Below are 23,218 nucleotides of genomic sequence, written 5' to 3' on the forward strand. Positions count from 1 at the left end.
GGACAGTGGACAGAATTTTCAGTTTTTGGGTAAACCATCTCTTTAAAATTTACACTGTTGATTAAAAAATGACAGTCGGACAGGATTTGATTGATTGATTGATTGATTGATTGATTGATTGATTGATTGATTGATTGATTGATTGATTGATTGGATTGAATTTGTCTTGTGAGATTCGAGTACAGAAAGAACAAACAGTGAAGACATAGTTAATAAATAATAATAATAATAAATTTTAATTGTAATAAAAAATTAGAAAAGAAAGATATAGTCTATACATTTAAAAATCACAGACAGACATAAACAGACCTATAATCAGGAATGTTATTATTATTGTAACTTTACTTCAAAACTGTCCACATTTTTTTTCGCCATGATAAAACCTATGAGAAAATAAAATCACAAGATTGTCAAGATAGATGGATGGATGGATGGATGGATGGATGGATGGATGGATGGATGGATGGATGGATGGATGGATGGATGGATGGATGGATGGATGGATAGATAGATAGATAGATAGATAGATAGATAGATAGATAGATAGATAGATAGATAGATAGATAGATAGATAGATAGATAGATAGATAGATTTGAATTGAATTGAATTGAATTGAATTGAATTGAATTTTATGGACTGTTCTGATGATATTATGCATGCGCTCCACAGCGCCCCTTCAGGTGGACGCTTGGCGCTCTTATTACCTTCAGCCCCGCACCATCTACATTGTTACAATCCTCCCATTTCCTGCAACACAACACTTCCATGTCTCGCGTGAAGGGTATGCTATTTTATCGCTTCACACCTGCCGGTACCTGCTGCCTGGGGACTGACAACGATGGATAAATAAAGGTATGCTACTTTTATTCGCTTTTGTCGAAGTACAAAGCGAGTAACCGGTAAGAGCACGCTTTGCTCTGTTTAGACCGTGTGATCAATGAAGGAATACGCTGGGTTTCTCTAACGACATGAACCCACAAGAGAAGGCGTAGTTTTAATGAAGCATTGGTACTTTACGCGAGGTGTCAACCGCCTCCGTGCGATTCGGCGATCTTTTCTGTATTATGGCCAGGGTGAGTGGACACAAGGGTTTTGGTCACGATCAGTTTTTTCACACACATCAAGCAGCGCTGTTCACTTGGCAACGCCGTAGACGCCTTTTAACAAAACCACTGTTACCTTCTCCCAAGCGGGGTTGACTAGTTTCCACCCACCGGTTAAAGCTGTACACAAACAGTGTTTCACATGCGGCGAGTGTGGTAAGGGGCGGAGAAAAGGTTTTTACACGAGTCGAGAAGACACTGAGCGTTTTTACGCACGACACGCGCGTTTTCCTCACGCGCATCTCTCTCTCTCTCTTTCTCTCTACGCAGAGCGAATATGAGAGGGGTTCGCCGCAAACTGTCATTAGGTTGACAGAGATGGGCTGCTGATTTTGGGAATCCCGGAGAGCTGGAAGCGCCCAGGAGCACCATGACCGTGTTCAACCAGGAGAATGTGGAGGATTATTATGAGATTGGAGGAGAACTCGGGAGGTACGTGATGGGTTTCATACCAGGTTTTTGGGCGTAAGGTGACATTTTATTTAATGCAGTTGAGTGTTTTGGATGAATTATTTAGGCTACATGTACATATCTGCAAGAGCCATGGTATTCTCATTTAACTTCATGCACTCATACAAATAAAGGTTCCAAATTTGGGGGATTCATTGTGAGACTGTATGAGAGACGTATTTTATATAAGAACCTCTCCGTGAACTGTTATTAATGTCTAACAGTGTGGGACATTTTAATAACATGAAGAACCTATTGTGGAATATAATGTTTCACTGATGTTCATGAAACCATATGTTGTAAGTGAATCATTGAATACTCCATCTAATGTGGTTCAGTCAGTATAGACGGGACAGCTTTAAGATGCAGGGTGATGCTTGCATCCCTCAGGGGAAAGCTGTACGGTTACAAATGTTTCATGATATTCTGAGGTTTTTGCCAGGGTGTTCTCAACTCATTTTAGGGGTCTCAAGCCTCATGTAGTCATGAATTACTGGTTGTCACTCTAGACAGATGTTCATACATTCCAAGTTGTAACGATCCTTAGTGGCATTTATTGATTAATAGGGTTCAGATGGCTGTGAAGGTCCAGTGTGTAGATTTCTCTTCTGGGAACCTCACTTGACAGACTGATCAAGATAAATTGAGTTAGTCTGCTATGCTGCGACTCAACGACAATTGCATTTTACTTCACAATTTGGCTGTTAAAGACATCCAGTCAGGGACTAATTTTATTTTATAGAGTATCGTGACTCCGTTTGCATTAATTGGGGGCCATCATTTTTATTCCATGCATTCCCATTCATTTGAAGACTAAAGACCGGAAATGCAAGCTTATGTGAAGTTTTGAATCTTACCATTTCCAAATTGTATATTGATTTCATGGGAAGACACAAGACCAAATGAAGGTCAATAGTTCAGATGATCAAGCAATTGATTTTAAAGCTGCAAGTTGATTAGATGTTTTTACAATAAATCCACAGGTTTTTACGTGTTTGTTTGTTTTTAAAAGACTATTGGCCATTGCTATACACATTTTATTTACTGCATAAAAAAGTGCTATTATGTAGAATTCAAAAATACTTGTTATTTGTGGCACCTGTGGCCTTTAAGTTAACTGCATCTTATTGCTGGTGCTTACCAAGGTATAGTTATAAAAAAAACTAACAAAAAATAAACACTAGGATTGAAAAAACATTTTTGTTGACTGAAATAAAAATAAAAACAAGTTTTAAAAAAAAAAAAAACTAGAACTAACTGAAACTGTATTGCTTACATACAAAACAAACTAAACTTATAGCAAAAATGTCTTTTGTTTTTGTCTTTGTAAATGTATTTAATACATACTGTAAGTCTTTTAGAAGTAAATCTATTTACTTTGCGCTGCCAGATGTTTAACCCGTATGGCACCTCAGAGTCTGTAATACTCATGCCATTGGCTAGATCAAGCTGGTCATCCTCGTTGTTGCTCTCACTAAAAAAAAAACAGTTACTGCATTAAATACGACCCGAGCAGACACTTCAAAGTATTAATTTAACACATTTGTGCTCAATAATAGGTTTTGTTTCTGTATTAGTAAATGCGACCATGAACAAATCGTTCTGTTAAACAGGATCTTCTAAGTGAACCGGTTGAGCTATTTCACTACATCAAGCTGAATTATTTGAAACAATTTGCGTCTCCAATAACGTTAAGCACTTATCCACAAACAACTTATTTTTAACTTGCCTGACATCTTGTCTGACTGGAAATAAACCTATATATACTGAGTTATTCAGTTATTAGAACAGTACGCCGACATCGGATTTGAGAACTGGTGAACTGATAATACTGCGCATGTGTGATTCAGTGAACCAAACACATTGTGCATGACAGCCTGCTGTGACTGAACTAAACTTGATCAACTGCAGCGCAAGTAAACCAAGGGCTTAAATGAGAGGATCTGGCAAAACTTTTAACAATATTATAATTTCATAACATAAAGTCATAATGGAATTTAAATAAGTGAAACATGCTTCAGTTGGGTTGCAAAGCATAATTGTAAGAAACTTTTCAGATTATGGTGATGTTTTAACTGGTGGAAATTATGATTGCTGACCACATTTTTTTTGATATGTTAAATCCAAACCAGTAGATCAGGGGTGTCCAAACTCAGTCTTGGAGGACCAGTGACCTGGAGAGTTTAGCTCCAACCCTAATCAAACACACCTGAAGCAGCTAATCAAGCTCTTACTTAATATACTAGAAACTTCCTGGCAGGTGTGTTGAAGCAAGTTGGAGTTAAACTCGGCAGGACAGCGACCATCTAGGACCGAGTTTGGAACCCCTGCAGTAGATTGTCACAAAAGATCTGGTTCACTTTAAAGATCTGAACTTCCCATCACTACTGTGTATCTAACCTCAGAAGCAGCTATCTAGTGGGCTGTTGTATTTGAATTTGAGGATGGGTAAATGGTAGTGGTAGTGTCCTTGTGTCAATAAAGTAGCCTATCTTTGGTTGAGTTTTTAGTATATACTATTTATTCTGATTATTTTGAATCTTGCACCTAATAAAAACTAAACTAAAACTAAGCAATTTCAAAATATAAAAACTAGTAAATCTGGCTCTAAAAACTAATTAAAACAAACCGAATTCGAAAACAAAAAGTTAAAATGAAATGAAAACTAAAACTAATTAAAAATCTAAAACTATTTTAACCTTGCTGCTAACGATTGTACATGTAATGTACAAGAAAGTAAATGTGATTCGGTGCCCCAATATATTCACAGCCAACTTCTTTAATGTGCTTTGTAAATTAATGTAAAAATGTAAGCAACTTTGCAACAATAATCTTGTAACAAACATCCAGATGCTGTGCATGGTGCTGAGAGTGATGTTTACATGAATATTTAATTATGTAATCATGGTTTACAACTGCCTTAACAGGAACTTTGTTTCCATTCACCTATTTTTATTTGCATTTTGCAATATTGCATAAAAATGCTTAGTCGATCATTCAAGATGCACATACATTTTTAAAATGCTCATAAAAAAACATATACAATGTTTAATAAACTGCTCAGCCTGCTGGTTAATCCATTCACACATAATTTTATCATCACATGATCTCTTATAACAAAAACGCATGACTTTTTTTCATGCCAATTCTGGAATTTGTTTGGTAAAAGTGTCTCCGTCATAGGTTATGCGCATCTTTTCTTATAAAATAAATGTTTATCCTACTTGGTTATGCGCATCATGGGTTTTTCATCAACTGTTTTTTTTTTTATGCGTGTATCCAAAATGCACACAAAATAGGTGGATGGAATCATAGCTATTGAAATCTATTGGTATACAGGCTTATATACAACCATAGGAAGTCAGGAAAGTTTCATTATATGCTCTTCACATTGGCAGTAAAACACAAGTAGTACATGAACAGTGTATCAGGCCTTCTTAATGCAGGGAGTTTGTGCTGGTCTTTCAACTTTTGAAATATCAGCTGTGTAATATTTTGTGTATCATTTCATCATTGATGGTCAGCAGATGGATGTTCTTTTGAACTGTTTTCATGAGAATGCAGTTTCTCGGATTCCCATTGACTGCTGCGTGAGTGGGCGATAAATCACCCCGCACATAGGGATGAGTCTGCTCCTTGTGTGGGTTGTGGGAAATCGGGCTCTTTTGTATTTAAGTGAAATATTTTATGTCTTGGTGCTCACGTAACGGTCTATAGCATGCCGATGCATCTGTGAAATTGGTTGCATAATGTGCAATCGTGCTGATGGGACTTTGAAGCAAATGTTAAAGATGTTCTTGTCACTGGCTCCTGAGGAATGATGGCATCTGTCAGTCCTTCTGATTGCATAATTGTCTCAGCGACTGCAATGCTGACTCGATTACTTGAGCTGAGTTAAATAGAGAAGTATGAAACAACATTATTCGTGTTTCTTACAAGAATCACAGCTGAGGTTGGTTATTTATAAAATACTGTTAGTTCATTTGTATATTCACTAGGATTGATTTTATGTTCGAGTCTGGGTAGGTTTATTTGACTGCACGTGTTTTAACTAGTTAAATATGCATGACCCTGTATTTATTAGTAATCTTTGTCATTTAAATGTTTAATGCTTTAAATAATTGTCATATTTAAGATGAGTAATGTGCATTTATGCTCACTTTGAAGTTTATTCACAAGTGCGATGTGACGTTTTACATATTCAAAATTATTTGAATAGTATTGAAGACAAAACATTTGAATATTATGGTCTCACCATGACCAATTCATGACTACTGATGAGTTGGGTGATGCCATGGACTTAAGCAGTGAATGGATTACAGCTGTTAGAGCGTCGATAACCCTGCATACACAACATTGTCTGAAATTTAAAAAAAAACAAAGGAACCACCAATTATTGAAGCCCATCAGCATTTTAAATCCCCCATTGCATTGTACACAACAAAAATAGCCCTTTACCCCCACAGCTGAACAAAACCTGCATATCTGGACCAAGAACACCATTCGAATCAGCCATTAATTTCTTAACTTTCCTCACTATTATTCAGGGCTTAGCTTTGATGCCTCATCAGAATGGTTAAGTGAACCCCCAGCACTGAAGCATTAAAAAACTCTGTGCTCGTGTGCTACTTGGTTGAGCTGTAAGGTTAAACACACAGCTCTCTTCATAGGGCTTATGAGACTTCGGCCTAGCGAAGCTCTTAAGTGAGAAGATTTTTTCTTTTATTCAGATGGGAACGTTTCCGGGTGGTCCTCCTCAAAGTTTAAGGTGCACTTGTCTGTTAGCTAAGTTTAAAGCAAGGGCTGTGACTCACACTGCTGTTCAAGGATTAACGCTACTAATGTTAACTCGCTGCAAAAAAAATGCTTTTCTTACTTAAATTTTTTTTGTCTTGTTTCTTGTCCAAAACAAATAAAGAAACATTCTTTATACAGGCAAAACATATTGTATTGTTCCATGAAATAATAAACTAAATAATACAACAATTTTGCCTTTTGACTATTTAGTGTGACTATTTAGTCACATGACTATGGATTCATCTCACTAAAGGATTTATTTAAAGAACTCAATTGAAGTTATAAATGAATTTGGAGTAAGACATGTTATTAAATGTTGTACTTTCACTTGCATTCAGCATTATCAACACAGAGCAATAGTTCACAGAAAAGCTATGCAAGCAGCTGTCTAATCTGCGATTGCCATTAAGAACACAATATTGTTTAGATTGACAGTAAACTATGACTGTAATAAATGCTGATTAACTAGGACCAGCTTTACTGACAAAATGCACATGAAAATAACCTTTACAAAATCATTCTCCCCTAATATGTGTACAATCGCGTGCAGTATACCTTTTTATACAGACTTATTTAACCCTCTTAGATGCTGATAAACAAGCATGTAAATATACACCTTCAGGCTTGTATGATTACTTCAATGAAGCAGACAAGCAACACAAAACAGAGGCCTACATTTTTATTATTAGCTGTCTATCCTTTAGTTTAATTAAAACAACATGTTCCCCCTGGTGTGGGAAACTCTTTTTCTTTCCATGAGCAAATGTACAGGTGCAGATCCATCTATAACATTGCTGCTACTCGAGTGTATTCATGTTGCTAATTCAGTGTTGTTGTACTGCATGTTTCTCCGCTGTCTTACTTTGAACTCACAGTCTTTATTAGAGGCGACGCAGGAACGCTGTAGGTAGTGCTGTTGCCTCACAGCAAAAAGGTCGCTGGTTCGAGCCTCGGCTGGGTCAATTGGCATTTCTGTGTGGAGTTTGTATGTTCTCCCTGCGTTCACATGGGTTTCCTCCAGGTGCTTTGGTTTCCCCCACAGTCAAAAGACATCCGTCAGGTGAATGGGGTCTGTAATGTTTGAGTGTGTATGAGTGCATGTGGAGGTTTTCCAGAGATGGGTTGCAGCTGGAAGGGCATCCGCTGCATAAAACACGTGCTGGATAAGTTGGCGGTTCATTCCTCTGTGGTGACCCCAGATTAATAAAGGGAATAAGCTGAAAAGAAAATGAATGAATGAATGAAAGAGTTTCACTTAGAAACTCAAAAATAACTTCATTTTGGCCTGATTATGTTCAAAATAACTTTATTTCAGTTCTCAGAAGTACACTGTGGCCTTAACTTTAAGAGGGGTTTAAAATATTGTGGCTGAAGCTGTCAAACTAGTGTCAACAAAGATTCAGATGGACTTTAATTGAAGATTACCAAAACTTAAAAAAAAATAAAAATAAAAAGAATAACTATTTTTCAAAATTTAAGGTATTTTGTGTCTCCAGAATGTGAGAAGTGTCAGCTTAACACCCATCAGATTATTTATTATACCTTTTTAGAATATTGAAATTTTCTGCTCTGAACACAATGTAGCTGTTTTTGTTACCTGTGCCTTTAATGCTAGTTATCCCTGCCCACCGTTTCCATGTGCCTGTCAGAGTGTGCCTCAATCTCTGGCTGCATCAGATAAACAGCACAGTGACAGACACGAGGAAGCAGATCTCACGTAACATTTGTGAGAAGTACTACAGTAAGAACCTTCCCAATGCTTATTTGATGTACTTGTTGTGGAGTTTACTCAAGCCTTTCAATGAGTCAAACACAATGTTGTTACAAAGTTTACGCACACACACACAGACACAAACACACAATAGACACAGCCTGTGCGTTTAACTATGCACTTTTTTTGCATGGCAAGTGTGACAGGTTACACGTTATTATCTATTGCAATTTGAATGTCCATTAAGTTAATGTACAAAATAAGCCTGATTTAACGTCCACAAACTGGGATTGAAGCGTCTTCCATTATAATTGCATTAAACATGCAATTGATTACAAACATGCACTGTTTTAAAAACATTTTAAAGTTGTAAAACTCATTCTTTGCCACATTTGATGATGATTGATGATTACAGAGAGCTGAACAGATCTTTTAATTCAAGTTGCTTTGCACATATCCTATCTTGTTTATATGATTATATGCGTTACTAGGAAGCATGCTAATACGCAGCTGTCAATCAATTCATTGGGTGGGGAAACCACACTCCTATGTCACATTGTGGTGGGCCTCAAAATGGGAGGGATTTGGATCCTATTTTAACATGAGTAAATTTTTTTTAAAAAAGAGAGACTTGTGTTTGTATCGCTTCAATATGAGTGTGGACACACTATACCTGCACCAGGGCTTGACATTAACTTTCTTGATCACCAGCCACCGTGACTAGTAGTTTTCCAACATTACTAGCTACTTGCTATTTTCACTAGCTACAATTTTGTTGTTGAGAAAATATATTTTATACACATAAATATGACTTTGACATGCTAAAATTACTTGATATAGATTTCATCTTCACATGCCTCCTCATTCATTTAACTTTTTGTGTGTCATGTCTTGCTCAGTGTGCATGAGCAAATGGTCATGGTTTTATAGTATTACAATTATTTTTTATTTCACATAATTTTCATTATCTCTGACCACACCAAGCATAAACAATTAATTATTTCTTAGCCACAGGTTTTAAAGGTGTCAAAAAAAGCAAATATAGCTGTATACTATGATTTATATTTAACAAAACATATGCACAGTAATCTGTCCTGGCTAAATGGGGAGTTAATCTCCCATTAAAGCAATGTTTTTGTAAAAAAAAAAAAAAATTAAACCGTATTAAGGCAAAAGAAAGCAGGTAAAAACATACCGTGTTATAATGAAAGGATGATCACACACACATGGTTAACATTAGTCCCATACATAATCTGTTCAAAGAATGATTAAAGTGAAAGCAACCGCTGCTGCTTACAAAAAGACAAATCTGGAACTCTTGGAAGCAGCAAGACTGTGGGTGCATGTTCATCACTTTTTGTCTAGTCTATTTGAGAGAGAACCGATCACATCAGTTGTGTTTCTAGACACAGTTGCTTCATGCAAGGAGATGGGAGCGTGTACGCGTTTTAAACAGTAGCGCACATCACCTCATCCGTTCGGTATTCACCTGCTTTCTATTGCTTGCGCGAATGCAATTATTTTTTGTTTTAAATAAATTAATTAAATAAATAAAATTTTATTTTTTCAGTTGTGTTGCTTCTCAATTCTAGGATCGCATTTGCATGCATATTGGACCATCCTTATTGTCGAACCCTGCTTTTAATAATCGTTATCCAGGAAAATAATTTTCAACCAGCCAAAGTGGCTAGTGGGAGTATCTGTCTTACCCGCCGCGGCTGAAATCTTACCCGCATTTGGTGGCTTAGCAGGTGTTAATGTCAAGCCCTGACCTGCACACAGTTCTGTCCATACAGCTTACAAAAGATGATTTTCATCATAGGTGCCCTTTAAGTTCCATTGTTCCAAAATCTTCATTCCAAATCTTTATTCAAAGTGCTTTACCATATTCAAAGTACATAAAACATCTCAACTTTTAAATGGTCTGAGAGTCGCTCTGTCTGTCTGTATCTTTCAGTATGAATCATTTCTACCTGCTCTCAAAAGATAAGCAAGAGCTTTTGTGCTAATGCTTAAAGCACAGATGAATACTCTTCTCATTTTACATTTCACTCAGTAATGATATCTGTGTTCCTCTATTGCATTAAGTCTCTTAGAGCAACTACAGGCTTGGCTGCTCCTGCTCTGTCCTGCCACTAATTGGTTCCCCTTTGTGTCTGTTTTCTCTGGCTGTGTGTGTGAAAGGGGAGGAACAGTGTTTTGCTGGATCTCGCTGTCGCTTCAAGAGGCAGTTCTTCTGACTGTGTCTTTTTGAAGAGTGTGCTCTAGAGAACTTGTTAAGCAGGCCGTGATGCTAATGAGATTCCTCCAAAAAGTTGAGATCCCAGGCAGAAATTTGAGAAGGGTCATTTACCAATTTCCCCACCCATGTAATTATATGCAGAATATGCACGTTGTTTGTTGTTGACCTATATTTGTGCCCCTGTGAAATGTGTCAGAGGGTGCTGCTGGTGTTTTGGAGATGTGACCAGAGTTTGGCCTAACAACAAATTTTACTTCATTTTTTTATATTTAAAGGTGCAGTAGGTGATTGTCTTCAGAATGTTTTTTGTTGTGCTGGTTGAAAGTCTCTTCACAGTCTAATAGTAATGATTACAGTAAATGATTTAAATGTATTTATATGTATTTTTATATTCTGGGTAAGGCATAAAACTAAAAAATGTTTATCCAATGAAATAGAGTCGGACCGACAACTCTCATAATTCCGATAAGGAACTCAAACTGTCAGTCAACAAATGCAGATTTGGGCTTTTGCGCATCTCTGGTCACGCATATCCGCCATTAGCGTGTGCACTCCTAGCGACACGTGCACGCGAGACTGTCAGTTGCGGCAAAATCAAATGCTGAATTGAAACGTTTTAAACTCCTGAATCAGTATTGGAGTTGTTTTTGCACGCTGGAGGAAGGACGACTTTAGAAAGGAAACTTATGAGACAGTTGTTGTTTAATTTTATTGGTGATTCCAAATAAGTATTGTAATCGTAAGTTTGGCAAACAGTTTTGGAGAATTTGATGTTTCCCCATCTCGAGCATTTTGCACAAGAGGCGTTTCAAAGATGGCCGCCGAGTGAAATGACTTGCCTTAAAGGGACATTGGTCTTTTTAAACAAATAACATCTATATAAATACATTATAAAATTTTGTTAAAATGAAAAAAAAAAAAATCTAATAATTTAATGTTGATTTTTTTTTTCAAGTAGCAAAATTATATTTCTGTTTAATATTTTTAGCAAACAATAATAATAATTGTAGTAATAATAATAATAATCTTAATAAATTTAAATAATAATAATAATAAGGTAATTGGTATAATTTTCCAATAACAATTGCAATAATAATAATTGTAATAACAATAATCTTATCTTAATAAATTTAAATAATAATAATAATAAGGTAATTGGTATAATTTTCCAATAATAATTGCAATAATAATTGTAATAATAATAATCTTATCTTAATACATTAAAAAAATAATAATAAGGTAATTAGTATAATTTTCCAATAATAATAATCATAATAATAATAAAATTGTAATAATGAATATGTTTGTTTGGTTGTTTTGTAAAAAAGACCTATACAAGACATTTTATTGGCCATGTATGCTAATTTTCTATCTTGGATGTGATTCTAAACCTCTAGTATTATGCTGCAGAAAGTACCGTATTTACTGACGTGGGTGTCTATGCACACATAATGTCCTTCAGAGTGCTGTAGCACAGAAACGAACCTGTCTGTGTGCGTTCAGTGGGTGAAGTTTGGGTGTCTCTTGTGAAGCCTAATGAGATCTGTGGGGGTGAGAGTGTGAGAATGTGTATGAGATCAAGAGCATTTGTGAGCGAGCGTACCGGGAGGCTCATGGTACACTGTAAGGCAATCCTGCTGTGAAGTATTAGCCTTGACCAGCGAAGCATGTGTAAGACAAGAGTGAAAGTTCGAGGAATTTTTTTTCTCCCTTCTGCCTGTCATTTTCTGTTTGGCATGGTGAATGCAGCTTTTAGGGAGACCCTAATATATTCCCCCTCGACATCTGAAACTACTTCTTAACTGGGCTTCCTGGATAGTACAAAGGTTAAACCAGCCACATCTGACCATTGCATGTTAATCAGTGCCAATAAAGAGCCATTGTTAGTTATTGACAAAACATGGCATGTTTTAATGCCTTTCTTTTGTTGTGTTTTTTCTTTCTCTTTGGGCTGTTGAGGTGTAATAAATGTTTTAACCAAAAGATAGGAGAACTGCTCATGTGTGAAATGGGTCAAGGCTAGGCTAGTTAGCAATTGCCATTCTGTGGTCTTAAATCATCTTTGTTGGCCATTATTAATCCTGTATTTTGCAGAAAATATATATATATATATATATATATATATATATATATATATATATATATATATATATATATATATATATATATATATATATATATATACAAACAATAAGTATATTGGCGCAACAAATTTGAAGAGTGGGGAGAGATGCAGTGAAGAGGAGTGTGCGATGTATTTTAGGACCAGGGGGAGACTCGCGATTTCTGGGAGATTATCATTTGTTTGCAGGCATCCAGGAGTCTCCTGCATATGCATATCGCAAGTCTGCTTCCGGGAGACTTGGGATGTTTGTCATATCTTGAGGTTGTTCAGCATGATGTGGTTTACTTCCAATGTGTGAATTGATTGGACAGGAATCACAGGAATGATGCCAAGCACTAAGATAATCCCCAAGGACAAGAAAAAATAAAGTAGTGGCTGCCGGTTGTAGGAAAATAGTGGAGTAAACGTACCGATATAAATTCGTACGTACCGGTACACATTTTTAAAACCACCTAGTAAATTTCAATTCCTAAGAAAAACTACTCAGTTACAGTCTTTCGAGTGTTTGTGATTTGTTAATTTACACCACTGCTGAAGAGTGGTAAGCCAATGACCTTCATGGCTAATCACGATCTTATGCCTCATTTACATTACGGCCATAGTGGCAAAGCGACAAGCGAAGTTTTTCAAGTTTAACTACTGTCAACCCTGATAACAATTAATACTTAATAATACTTGGAAAATTGCAGTCATCGGTGTTACATGTATAGAGGTTGTTAACTGTATTTTGACATAATAGGTATTATAAGGCAGCAGGGCTATTATCCACAATATAAAACCATTTAATTGACAGAACACAATCTGTGTTAAATTGCTAATAAGTGTTGGTAAATGTAACATAACAATCTTTTAAAATTGCAGACTCCATCTTTATAAATACAATCATGACTGACCTATTAATACTTCTAAATCAGTCTGTAATGTGTTTTAAACATGTACAGTTGAAGCCAGAATTATTAGCCCCCCTGAATTATTATTGTCCCCAATTTCTGTTTAACAGAGACAAGATTTTTTTTCAACACATTTCTAAATATAATCGTTTTAGTAACTCATCTCTATAAAATTTATTTATCTTTGCCATGATGACAGCACATACTATTTTACTAGATATTTTTTAAGACACTCCTATACAGCTTAAAGTGACACTTAAAGTGACATTACCAGTTTAAACCAACAAATGCTTATTGTTAATGTTGGCATTAGAAAATAAATTATCAGCAGATAAACTAGAAATTCTTCAGTCTGTTGAACACAAAATAAGATACTCTGAAGAATATTTGAAGCCAGCAGCTATTGACATCCATGGTAGGAAAATACTATGGATGTCAGTGGCTGCTGCTTTTCAAAATTCTTTTTAAAAATCTTATTTTTTGGTTCAACAGCATAAAGAAACCAAATTAAGTGAGGAAACAAGTGAAGGGAGAGTAGGTGATGACTGAATTTTCTTTTTTTTTATGTAAACTATTCCTTTAAAGGGATCATATGATGTTTTTAAAAATGGCATTATTTCCTGTAATGCAATGTGTTTACATGGTATAAGGTGATAATGATTCTGAAGAACATGGTATGCATGGTATGCTCTGATTGGCCAGTTGTCCAGTGCATGATTGACCAAATTCCTCAAGCATAAAAGGGTAATGTTGCTTCATATCAATTCGAGGTTGTATCTGATCCAGAAACTGAACCAAGCTGGTCGATCTAATTTTCCAGCACAACTTGAGCACGATGTCACAGATTGGTAAGGTTTTATTTTACAAGCAAATTAGTTTGCAATGAAACACACAAAATACTTAGAGAACAACAAGACTACAACAAGAGTAAGTTGCACATTTTATACAGTTAAAGAAAGTCACTAGTCATATACAGTAGGACATGGGACTGTGTGCATTTTAGTAGTACCATCAGCCAATTAGTGTAAAGTTGCAAGTTTCGGCTGTTCTGATATCAGCTGCAGATGTGAATGAATGGCGGAAGAAAGTAGTTCCTCTTACAAAAGACTCTTTTAAGACTCTTGTGTTTGATTTTCTTTTTTATATACATCATTATGCTGTCGAAATGTTGTATAAATGCAATATCACACGAGTAGCAGTACATTCATTCATTCATTCATTCATTTTCTTGTCGGCTTAGTCCCTTTGCCAATCCGGGGTCGCCACAGCGGAATGAACCGCCAACTTATCCAGCAAGTTTCTACGCAGCGGATGCCCTTCCAGCCGCAACCCATCTCTTGGAAAGAGTAGCAGTGCAATATGGCTGTATATCGTCACTGGTGGGACACCAATGCACGCTTCCCACCACTACTGATACACACCCATATCACAATGCTACTCGCATGATATTGCTCATATAAATATATTAGGGATTTGTGATATGGATGCACAACTCAATGACTTTCTGGTGTTTGTTGCAATAACAATATTACAGACAATAGTTCAGATGTGTTCACTGAAATAGTTTATTCCTCTGCTTCTGGATACCCACTGTCCTGCAGAGTTTGACCACAATCAAACAGACTGAAGAAGCAGGTCAAGCTTTTCAAGAACATCTGAAATACACAACAGATTCAAAAATAAACTTTCGAGGTCGGTGGGCAGAGTTTGAGTTTTGAGTATTGGTAATGCTAATTCACTCTATTGAATACTTTAAAATAGAATATTTTCTTCGTTCTGTTATATTAAACCATATACAAAAATGAGTTATTTCAAACCCTCGACTGGTGTCATGAATGGATTTAGAGTGAAATTATGTCAGTAAATCTCTTTTGTAAACAGGCTTAAAAATTCAAAACTTTTGCACACAAACTACTGTATATTAATTAATCACAGAATATATATATATATATATATATATATATATATATATATATATATATATATATATATATATATATATATATATATACTATAAGGTTCTATTTGCTGAATGATTTTAAGATATTGAGCTTCAAAGCTTTTCCCTTCCATAGCAAACAGTATGTGTGAAACATTTGTTTTTTTTAAATAAAAAAGTCTTAAAATGTAAACAACTAATAAAAAACATCCCGTAAATAAGTTGTCATTTAATAAGAATGTCAATAACTCAATTTTGACAAAAATGTCAGATAGAACCTTATAATTGTAAGGTGACGATATAATAGGCTGATTAAATATAAAACTTGATTTTTTTTTTCTGAGCCTAATTACAAAACAAAATACAAACACAGTTGACAAATTAAAATGAAATGATTTGTCTACTGTATTTGTTTGTATTTTGTTCTTTAATTAGGCTTAGAAAAAAAAACACATTAACTCTAGAAAACAAGGGATCTTCAAAAGGAACAGTTTTCCCAAATGGTCTTTTTAGAAGAGAAGCTTGATTCATTTTTAATAGTTGATCATTTTACACATATTTTGAGTTTTGGTAAGATGTTTTAGTGGAGAATATTTCTGTTTTGAGTACAAATATCTTAAATCCAGAAGATAACCATATTTAATGCTGGTTTCGGAATGACATGAGGGTGAGTGAAAGATGAAAGAGATGTAATTTTGCATTTAATTGTACTTGTTTACATTTTGAAAACATCCATCATGGCTTTTATCTTATAACAACCTGCTAGAGCAATCACCACTGTGTGCATAATTAAGTTTTTCCATTTAATGCTGTTTTATCTCAGCCGTTTACACAAGTTAATACCCCACGGTGTTTTCAAACACACAAGAGACCCCTTGCAGAGTCCAGGATGTGTTGCTACAGTGAATCAGAGTCGATTAATGCATAACCAACGCTTCATTCATCAGAGCCTGGTTTTATGATGCAGTCACCATAATGATCATGCACATCTGCCATGATGGTGCTATTTAATGTCAAGTGTGTTTAGCATATGACAATAAGTAATGGGAATCCCCCTCCTGAATCGTGATTCTTAGTAGCAACCAACTGCAGCTGAGTGGCTGAATCTTGGTACTTTGAAAGGTGGCTCGACCAAGAGCTGTGAAGCAGCATTTCCTCAGGCACATTTGTTAATATTCAGCAATAAATTGTGTGTGAACATGTTATGAATTCTTCGCACAGATCTCAGAGCATCAGCACTGTTAATGCTGTTGCTAAGCTACTGGCAAAGTGATGTCGTGAAAGGAATTTAGACTGCCTGTGCCAGATATCAAGTGCTTTTCCTCATGTCTTTTAAGCCATTGTCATTGCCTTGTTGATCATTTTGCTTATCCTTTTGTTTTTGCAGTATTTGAACTTGTTTAACCCTTGTGTTTTTATTAGGGCTGGACAATATTGGAAAAATCTGATATTGCAATATTTTATTTTTCTACGGTTAAATATTTCAGTGATATGAATACAGTTTCACAAGATAGTTTTGAGTAGCACTATATGACAGTTTTCTGGAGAGTCATCTGTTGTGTTCACATTAGACACGACATGTACACATAAATCGTACTATTCATGCATAAATAGACTTGTGAAGATTTTCAGTTTACTCACTTTACTCATTCAGGTGTCAAATTCACTTCACAATAGGTGCATATTTGCACCTATTATATATCATAAGCAAGGCTTCTTTCTGCCCGATAACTGTAGCATCATTGCTAAATGCATAACATGGAGCATTTATGTGCTTTAAGGAAGGCTTAAAAACTGTGTATATTCATTCGGCCACATGTCTAAGTTCACTAGATCAGGGGTTCTCAACCTTTTTCACTTCGGGGCCCACGTCCTTTTCTGAAATTTTTTTGAATGCCCACGTCTGACATTTTTTCTTAAACTGATTGTCTAGAGAAAATGCTTATTTTAAACCTTCATTTATTAGCAAAACATTTATTTTGCTTATACTATTATTATCTTATTTTTACAGCGTTTTATAAGAAATAAAAAAACAAAAAAAATTATAGATATAGAAAATAAAACACACACACACACACACACACACACACACACACATTAACTACACACAGGTTCAAAACTACTCAATTATTCAGCTATTTTTTTACAACTGCAGATTATTTGGGCCTTTTCTTTAATAAATTTACCCGAAGTACATGTTGAATTCTGTTGAAGTACATCGATCTGAAGGTGGTTGGGGTTGTAGGATATTATTGGAGTTCACTGACAGTAATGAACAACTGTTCACTAAAACACCACCGAGTCTCGCTAGATTCTCCTGTATGGGTTATAAAACACTCACACTTGCATTATAAAACACTAATTTGGACAACTATGCTGATATTTTGAAGAGTTCAACAAAGAGAACACACGTAGTTTGTAAATCAATGGACCTGTATGGCTCTTATACAAGTCACAGATGTGAGGCACGTGCGTTCGAGTCTAAAGTAATCAATAACAGAAAACTGGAAATGCTTTTGAACCAATGATTACTATATAAACATCTTTAATAATGAAATCAAATAATTATTGTACAATAATTAAGTTAATTTTAAGCTAGTGGACCGCGGCCCACCGGTTGAGAATCCCTGCACCAGATCAGTGTATCCCAACAGGGGGGTCCCGGCCCACAAGGGAGCCTCAGCGAGCTATGTCCGACCAAAAAAAATGAACTAATTTTTAACTCGTCTTCCACAAAAAAAAAGAAAGTCTCACTGATTCACCTTTAGCTGTTCATACTAACGACCCAATCATACTGGACCCAGGGGAGGAAGCTCTAAACATTTAAGAAATGCTAAGTTACCTAAACTAGGGTTTTTTTTTACCATTTTTTGAGATTTCCTGACCCAGCCACAGTGTATTATCTGTGGCAAAGTTCTTGCTAAAAAAATGCATGAGGTCGACCAAATTAATAAGACATTTGCAGACCAATTATCCCTAATACCACAAAATGTCCAGAGCTTTTTTGAACACAAGGAAAATTGCCACACACCTAAAATGAGATGAGGGATGTCACGGCTACTAAAAAATTTGGCAACTAATCTAGAGCCAATCTAAAGGCCAAAGGCTTATGCTTTTCAGTTACAAATGGCCACTAATGTTTAGATTTTTTATTTTAAATGAGGCTATTATTTGTGCATAAATAGATGTAGTAATAAACATACCATTTGTTTGAAAACATCATTTTTTGTCAGCCTTACTGCAAAATTGTATGAGCGATAATACAATATACAATATATAATTAATTGTTGAGGAGGGCTTCCAACATTTTCCATGGGAAAACGGGGTCTCAGGCAAAAAAAGGTTGGGAACCACTGCACTAGATCCTTTCAGAGGTGCACCCAGCTCTGTAAGTTTATCAACTCCTCCAGAAGTTAAATCTGGATGATGGAGGATTTGAACGGTGCTTCTGATTGAACCAGGTCCAGTTTGATGAGCTGTTGCCGGTGTTGGCAAGAGGCTTTTCCCTCGGGACACCAACAATAGCACTACGTCATATTCACTCCCCTACAAAAGCAAGCTCATGGATGGTTAATGCAGCACGAACGTCCGCTGAAGTTCAGATTTTCCAACTCGAGCCGCCTCATTCACTCGAATCAAGCCACAGGAGACAATTTGCATCTTTGCATTTACTTAACATGTAAATCACTCAGGCTTGACGCTTCATCTGCATCTGGTCTGAATGCAGCATAACAGTTTTCAGGCACAGAAATTAAATAAATCGCAATGCAAAAAAGTTTTTATTACTTCTTTTGACTTGTTTCTAATCCAAATATGTAAAAAATACATCTTAGATCAAGTTAAAGTACAGTTTTGTTTTGAAAGCCAGATAAAATAAGGCTAAATTAAGAATTTTTCGCAAAATTATTTGTGAGTCGGGTAAGTTAAATAATCTTGTCATTTTTAAATGTAGATATTTGGATTTAAAGCAAAGATAAAACTTCTAAGTAAGAAAGCAATTGTATAAATTTCGTATAAATACTGTGATTATACAGTGATTAAATACAGTTCTTAGCTCCTTGTTAACTATAATGCAGACTTAAGATTATTGCAAATCTTTGCAATGTGACTTATGGATACGCACATTGCGATATTGTGCAGCCCTAGTTTTTATCCACTCTTGGTTGATTTTGAGTCATAATTTGGCCACAATTTTCTCTGTGTTTCAGCAAATGGAATGTTTCTTTGGTGACAAATCTTATTTTGACAATTATTTTGGAAAAATGCTTTGAAATTTTTTTTAAAGATCAACAATACACACTAAACCAATGTACTATTTCAATATGTTCATGGGTGTTTTTGCCCCATTGACTTCCAATAATGTGAAAAAATACCCCTTTTACTTTTTCCCAACAGGGAAATCCAACGACAATCAAGAGTGCATGATTTTAAGGTGTCATGGCTTTGCAATCAAAAATTGTATTATAATGGAAGTCAATGGAGCAAAACCAGCCATGAACATAACCAAAGTTTTTCCTCAAAGCTTTCTTGTTTTTAATTATTTTATATTTTTGTCTTGAAAATTGTTCTTTTAGAAAGGAATTGAATTACTTCTTCTTTGTTGTTGTTGAGATGTCAACACTTAAGCCGCAGAATGAGCTTTCAACACTCATGTTTTGACAGTAAGCAATACACAGTGAAACCAGGTGAATGTCAGTTTCTGTCTGCAGTAGGGCATTTGGCAGATAAGGCCCACAGCAGACTTCAAGGCTCCTCCCATTGGTCGCTATTGGGAAGCACTCATTTATGCAGTCTCTCTCCAGGCGTAGCGATCAGTTAGACTCGGTCATCTGTGGGGCTTCCTCTATTAGCAACGCTTCCCTAAACGAGCTCTGATTGACTGAATGTGAGACACAAAGAGATGAAGTCCTTCATGCTCATTGGAGAAGGCCAATTAATCGGACAATGCAGATTTCCTGATTGGTTAGACTGTTTTGATTAAATTAGAAATTCAATTCGTGCTTGAGTTTTAACTGGATTTTGAGGACTCGCTTCAGACCTTGGTGACCACATTTATTACTAGTGCCTCCTCTCACAATGTGTGCTTTGTGACTTTAAATAATCTCGAAAGGACAAAATTGCATTCCATTGACATGTCAAATGACGTAAGCTGTGTTTTCATTACCTTGCGGAATTGTGGAAAGTGAAATTAGTTTCGGTCAGTGGTTTTCTGGTGTAGGTGCCTTCTCATGGACGCACAAGTACATGTATCTGAAATGTTCAACAAAAAGTTTCCTGGGAAGTGTATTTTAGATACAAAAGACACAATATTTCAGACAAAAATGTAAACGGCACCCTCTAGAGCAGGGGTGTCAAACTCAATTCTTGGAGGGCCGAAGCCCTGCACAGTTTAGTTCCAACCCTGCTCCAACACACTTACCTGTAGGTTTCAAACAAGCCTGAAGGACTTAATTAGTTTGATCAGGTGTGTTTATTAGGGTTGGAACTAAACTGTGCAGAGCTGCGGCTCTTTTGGAACAGAGTTTGAAACCTATGCTCTAGAGGATTGGTCATCTGAAATGTGCAGTGATATGCAACCGGGGCAATATTATTCAGTAGTTTTAGTTCAGTTTTGCAAAAATGTAGGCTGAGGCATGTAGTTGCAACGGGCCTAGGTTGGAAAATGCACCTATTGGAAACAATAATTTAGTAAAAAAAAAAAAAAAAAAAAACATTCAATTAATTATTATAAAATTCCATTTATTATATTGTAATATTATGTTTTTAACGCTTACAGGAGGTGGTTTTTCGAGCAACTTTAAAATATATTTCACATAAGGTTGTTTTCCCAGCAACACAAGTTTTTTGCTCATAAAACTACAATGGATATACTGTAGGTTATTGCAAATGAGTCGGAGCCGTTCAAAGTTTGAGAGTACTTCTATTAAATATGTACATACTATTTATTTTTCAATATATTCATTCATTCATTTTCTTTGGGCTTAGTCCCTTTATTCATCTGTATTTTATGCAGCGGATGCCCTTTCAGCTGCAACCCAGTACTGGAAACACCCATACACACTTATTCATACAAATACACTACCGACAAATAGTTTATATAATTCACCTATAGTGCATGTGTTTGGGCTGTGGAGGAAACCCAACACCAACACAGGAAGAACATGCAAACTCCACACAGAAATGCCAACTGACCCAGCCGGGACTCGAACCAGTTCTTCTGTGTGGTGACAGTGCTAACAACTTAGCCAGCGTGTTGGCCTTTTTTCATTTTCTATATATATTTAATCTTTATTTAAATATATATAATTAAATATATCGAGGCAAAGAAAAGAGAAGGGCAATAAGTTTTTGCATGACGTTGCCCTTTTGTTTCTCTGCGTGAAGCAATCTGTCAGTTTCAGTTCCTCAGAGGAGTTTTGTTTCATTAAACAAGACCGGTGAAGCTTACACCATGTCTACACGAACTGTAACACGTCTAAAGCTGACAGACACACTTTTATATTTGACATGCTGCTGAACTGCTCCAGCTACATTTCTCCATCCACATAAAACTGAAAAAAAAAAATTTTTAATTAATTTTAACTTCAAAATCTGTATTCATAGGTGAAGTAATAGTTTAATTTGGAGTTACAAAACATTTTATAATGTATTAATCTGAATTCTGCTTGGTATTAAAATATATTTTGGTATGATATCCTATATAAACATGCCTAGCGTCTGAATATGTACAGTCCCACATTATATACTAAAATTACATATCCGCGTGCAAGCCAAATTGTATATCCCAAATCCTATTATTCATAAAAAAACCTACAAAGACCTACTTCTGACAAGATTCTAATGTGTGCATACGAGGGACACTTAAATAAGTCATTTGTGAATGTTAGGGACAATGTAGGCCACATGAAAGAAATCATGTGGATATTCTAAATTTTACTCATTCTACACATACTTTCTATATAGACATAGGTCTCAAACTCAATTCCTGGAGGGCCGCAGCTCTGCATAGTTTAGCTCCAATTACCTCCAACTCACACCTGCTTAATAGTCTCTAGTAGTCTTGAACACCTTGATTAATGGGATCAGCTGTGTTTGATTAGGGTTGGAGCAAAACTGTCAAGAGCTGCAGCCCTCCAGGAATCAAGTTTGAGACCTATGATCAAGAAGTTCTATGTGACATGAAAATCATTTCTTTCTTTTCTTTTTAAAAGTCTGTCAGTGACTTTTAAAGAGAAAAGTAGAAATACAAATAATAGAAATTTGTATTATTGTTTACTTTGTTGCCAGTATGTCACAATTTCCTTAGTTTTCATTTATTTTGCAGTTAGTTTGATTAATATTAACATAATTGTGTGCAAATTAAACTTTTACTGAAGTTTATTCAGCCCACAAAAGGAGATATTTTCTCAAATCTAACCATTAACCTAAAATATGAGACACTGCTTGCTGCAGAACCACTTTGGCTCCAATGAGGGGGAGCTTGAGCTCCATCTCCTCTTCCTATAAGCTGTTTTAATGCGTACACCTACCCCACCCCTAACTCTATTTATTTGAGTTTGTCTTTTGTTTTAGTTGTGAGAATGCAAATGAATTAAAACTGTGAATCTGATCAACGGTGTATTCTCCATGCAGCATTGAAGTGACGATATAAGGGCATTAATGTGAGCATTAAAATGTTCTTTGGAAAAGTAACTCAATTTTTCTAAACAGTAATGTGCTTTTGGTGTAAGTAATCGATAAAGTAATTGAGTTACTTTTTTGATGAAGTAACTTCTAACTGTAACTAGTTACTAATTTTTAGTAATTAGCACAACACTGCTGCTTAGGTAGGCATGGGACGATAAGCGTTCTGAAGGTATACCGTGGTTTGGAAAAGTCAAGGTTTTAAAACCGCCACCATTTTCTGTAATACCATTCCAAAGGTATGTGTAAGATTTTTTTTTTTTCTTTTTTTTTTAGG

At 35.7% G+C, this 23,218-nt stretch overlaps 1 protein-coding gene and 1 long non-coding RNA gene across 4 annotated transcripts in view; one reads left to right on the top strand and one right to left on the bottom strand.

The window, feature by feature from the left end:
* Positions 1–724: 724 nt before the first annotated feature.
* dapk1 (death-associated protein kinase 1) overlaps positions 725–23,218 on the top strand; it is a 142,439-nt gene continuing 119,945 nt past the window's right edge. For 2 of the 3 annotated variants that reach the window (XR_015490299.1, XM_087252104.1), the window contains exons 1-2: positions 725–853; positions 1,375–1,536. Coding sequence is in view for 2 of the 3 variants with exons in the window: in XM_087252104.1 (XP_087108230.1) it covers positions 1,475–1,536 (62 nt within the window). In the remaining variant the exon portion in view is untranslated. Of the gene's footprint in view, positions 854–1,374; positions 1,537–23,218 lie in introns of those variants that run through there. The other variant, NM_001099990.3, reaches the window with a different exon arrangement.
* Positions 17,356–20,948, bottom strand: LOC147844346 (uncharacterized). The gene is made up of 2 exons (XR_015491705.1): positions 18,383–20,948; positions 17,356–18,318 (listed from the first exon to the last, which is right to left on the bottom strand). It is a non-coding gene; the product is annotated as an uncharacterized LOC147844346 (long non-coding RNA).

Source organism: Danio rerio, chromosome 5 (assembly GCF_052040795.2).
Source record: "Danio rerio strain M-AB ecotype USA chromosome 5, GRCz13ab, whole genome shotgun sequence".
Lineage (NCBI taxonomy): Eukaryota > Metazoa > Chordata > Actinopteri > Cypriniformes > Danionidae > Danio > Danio rerio.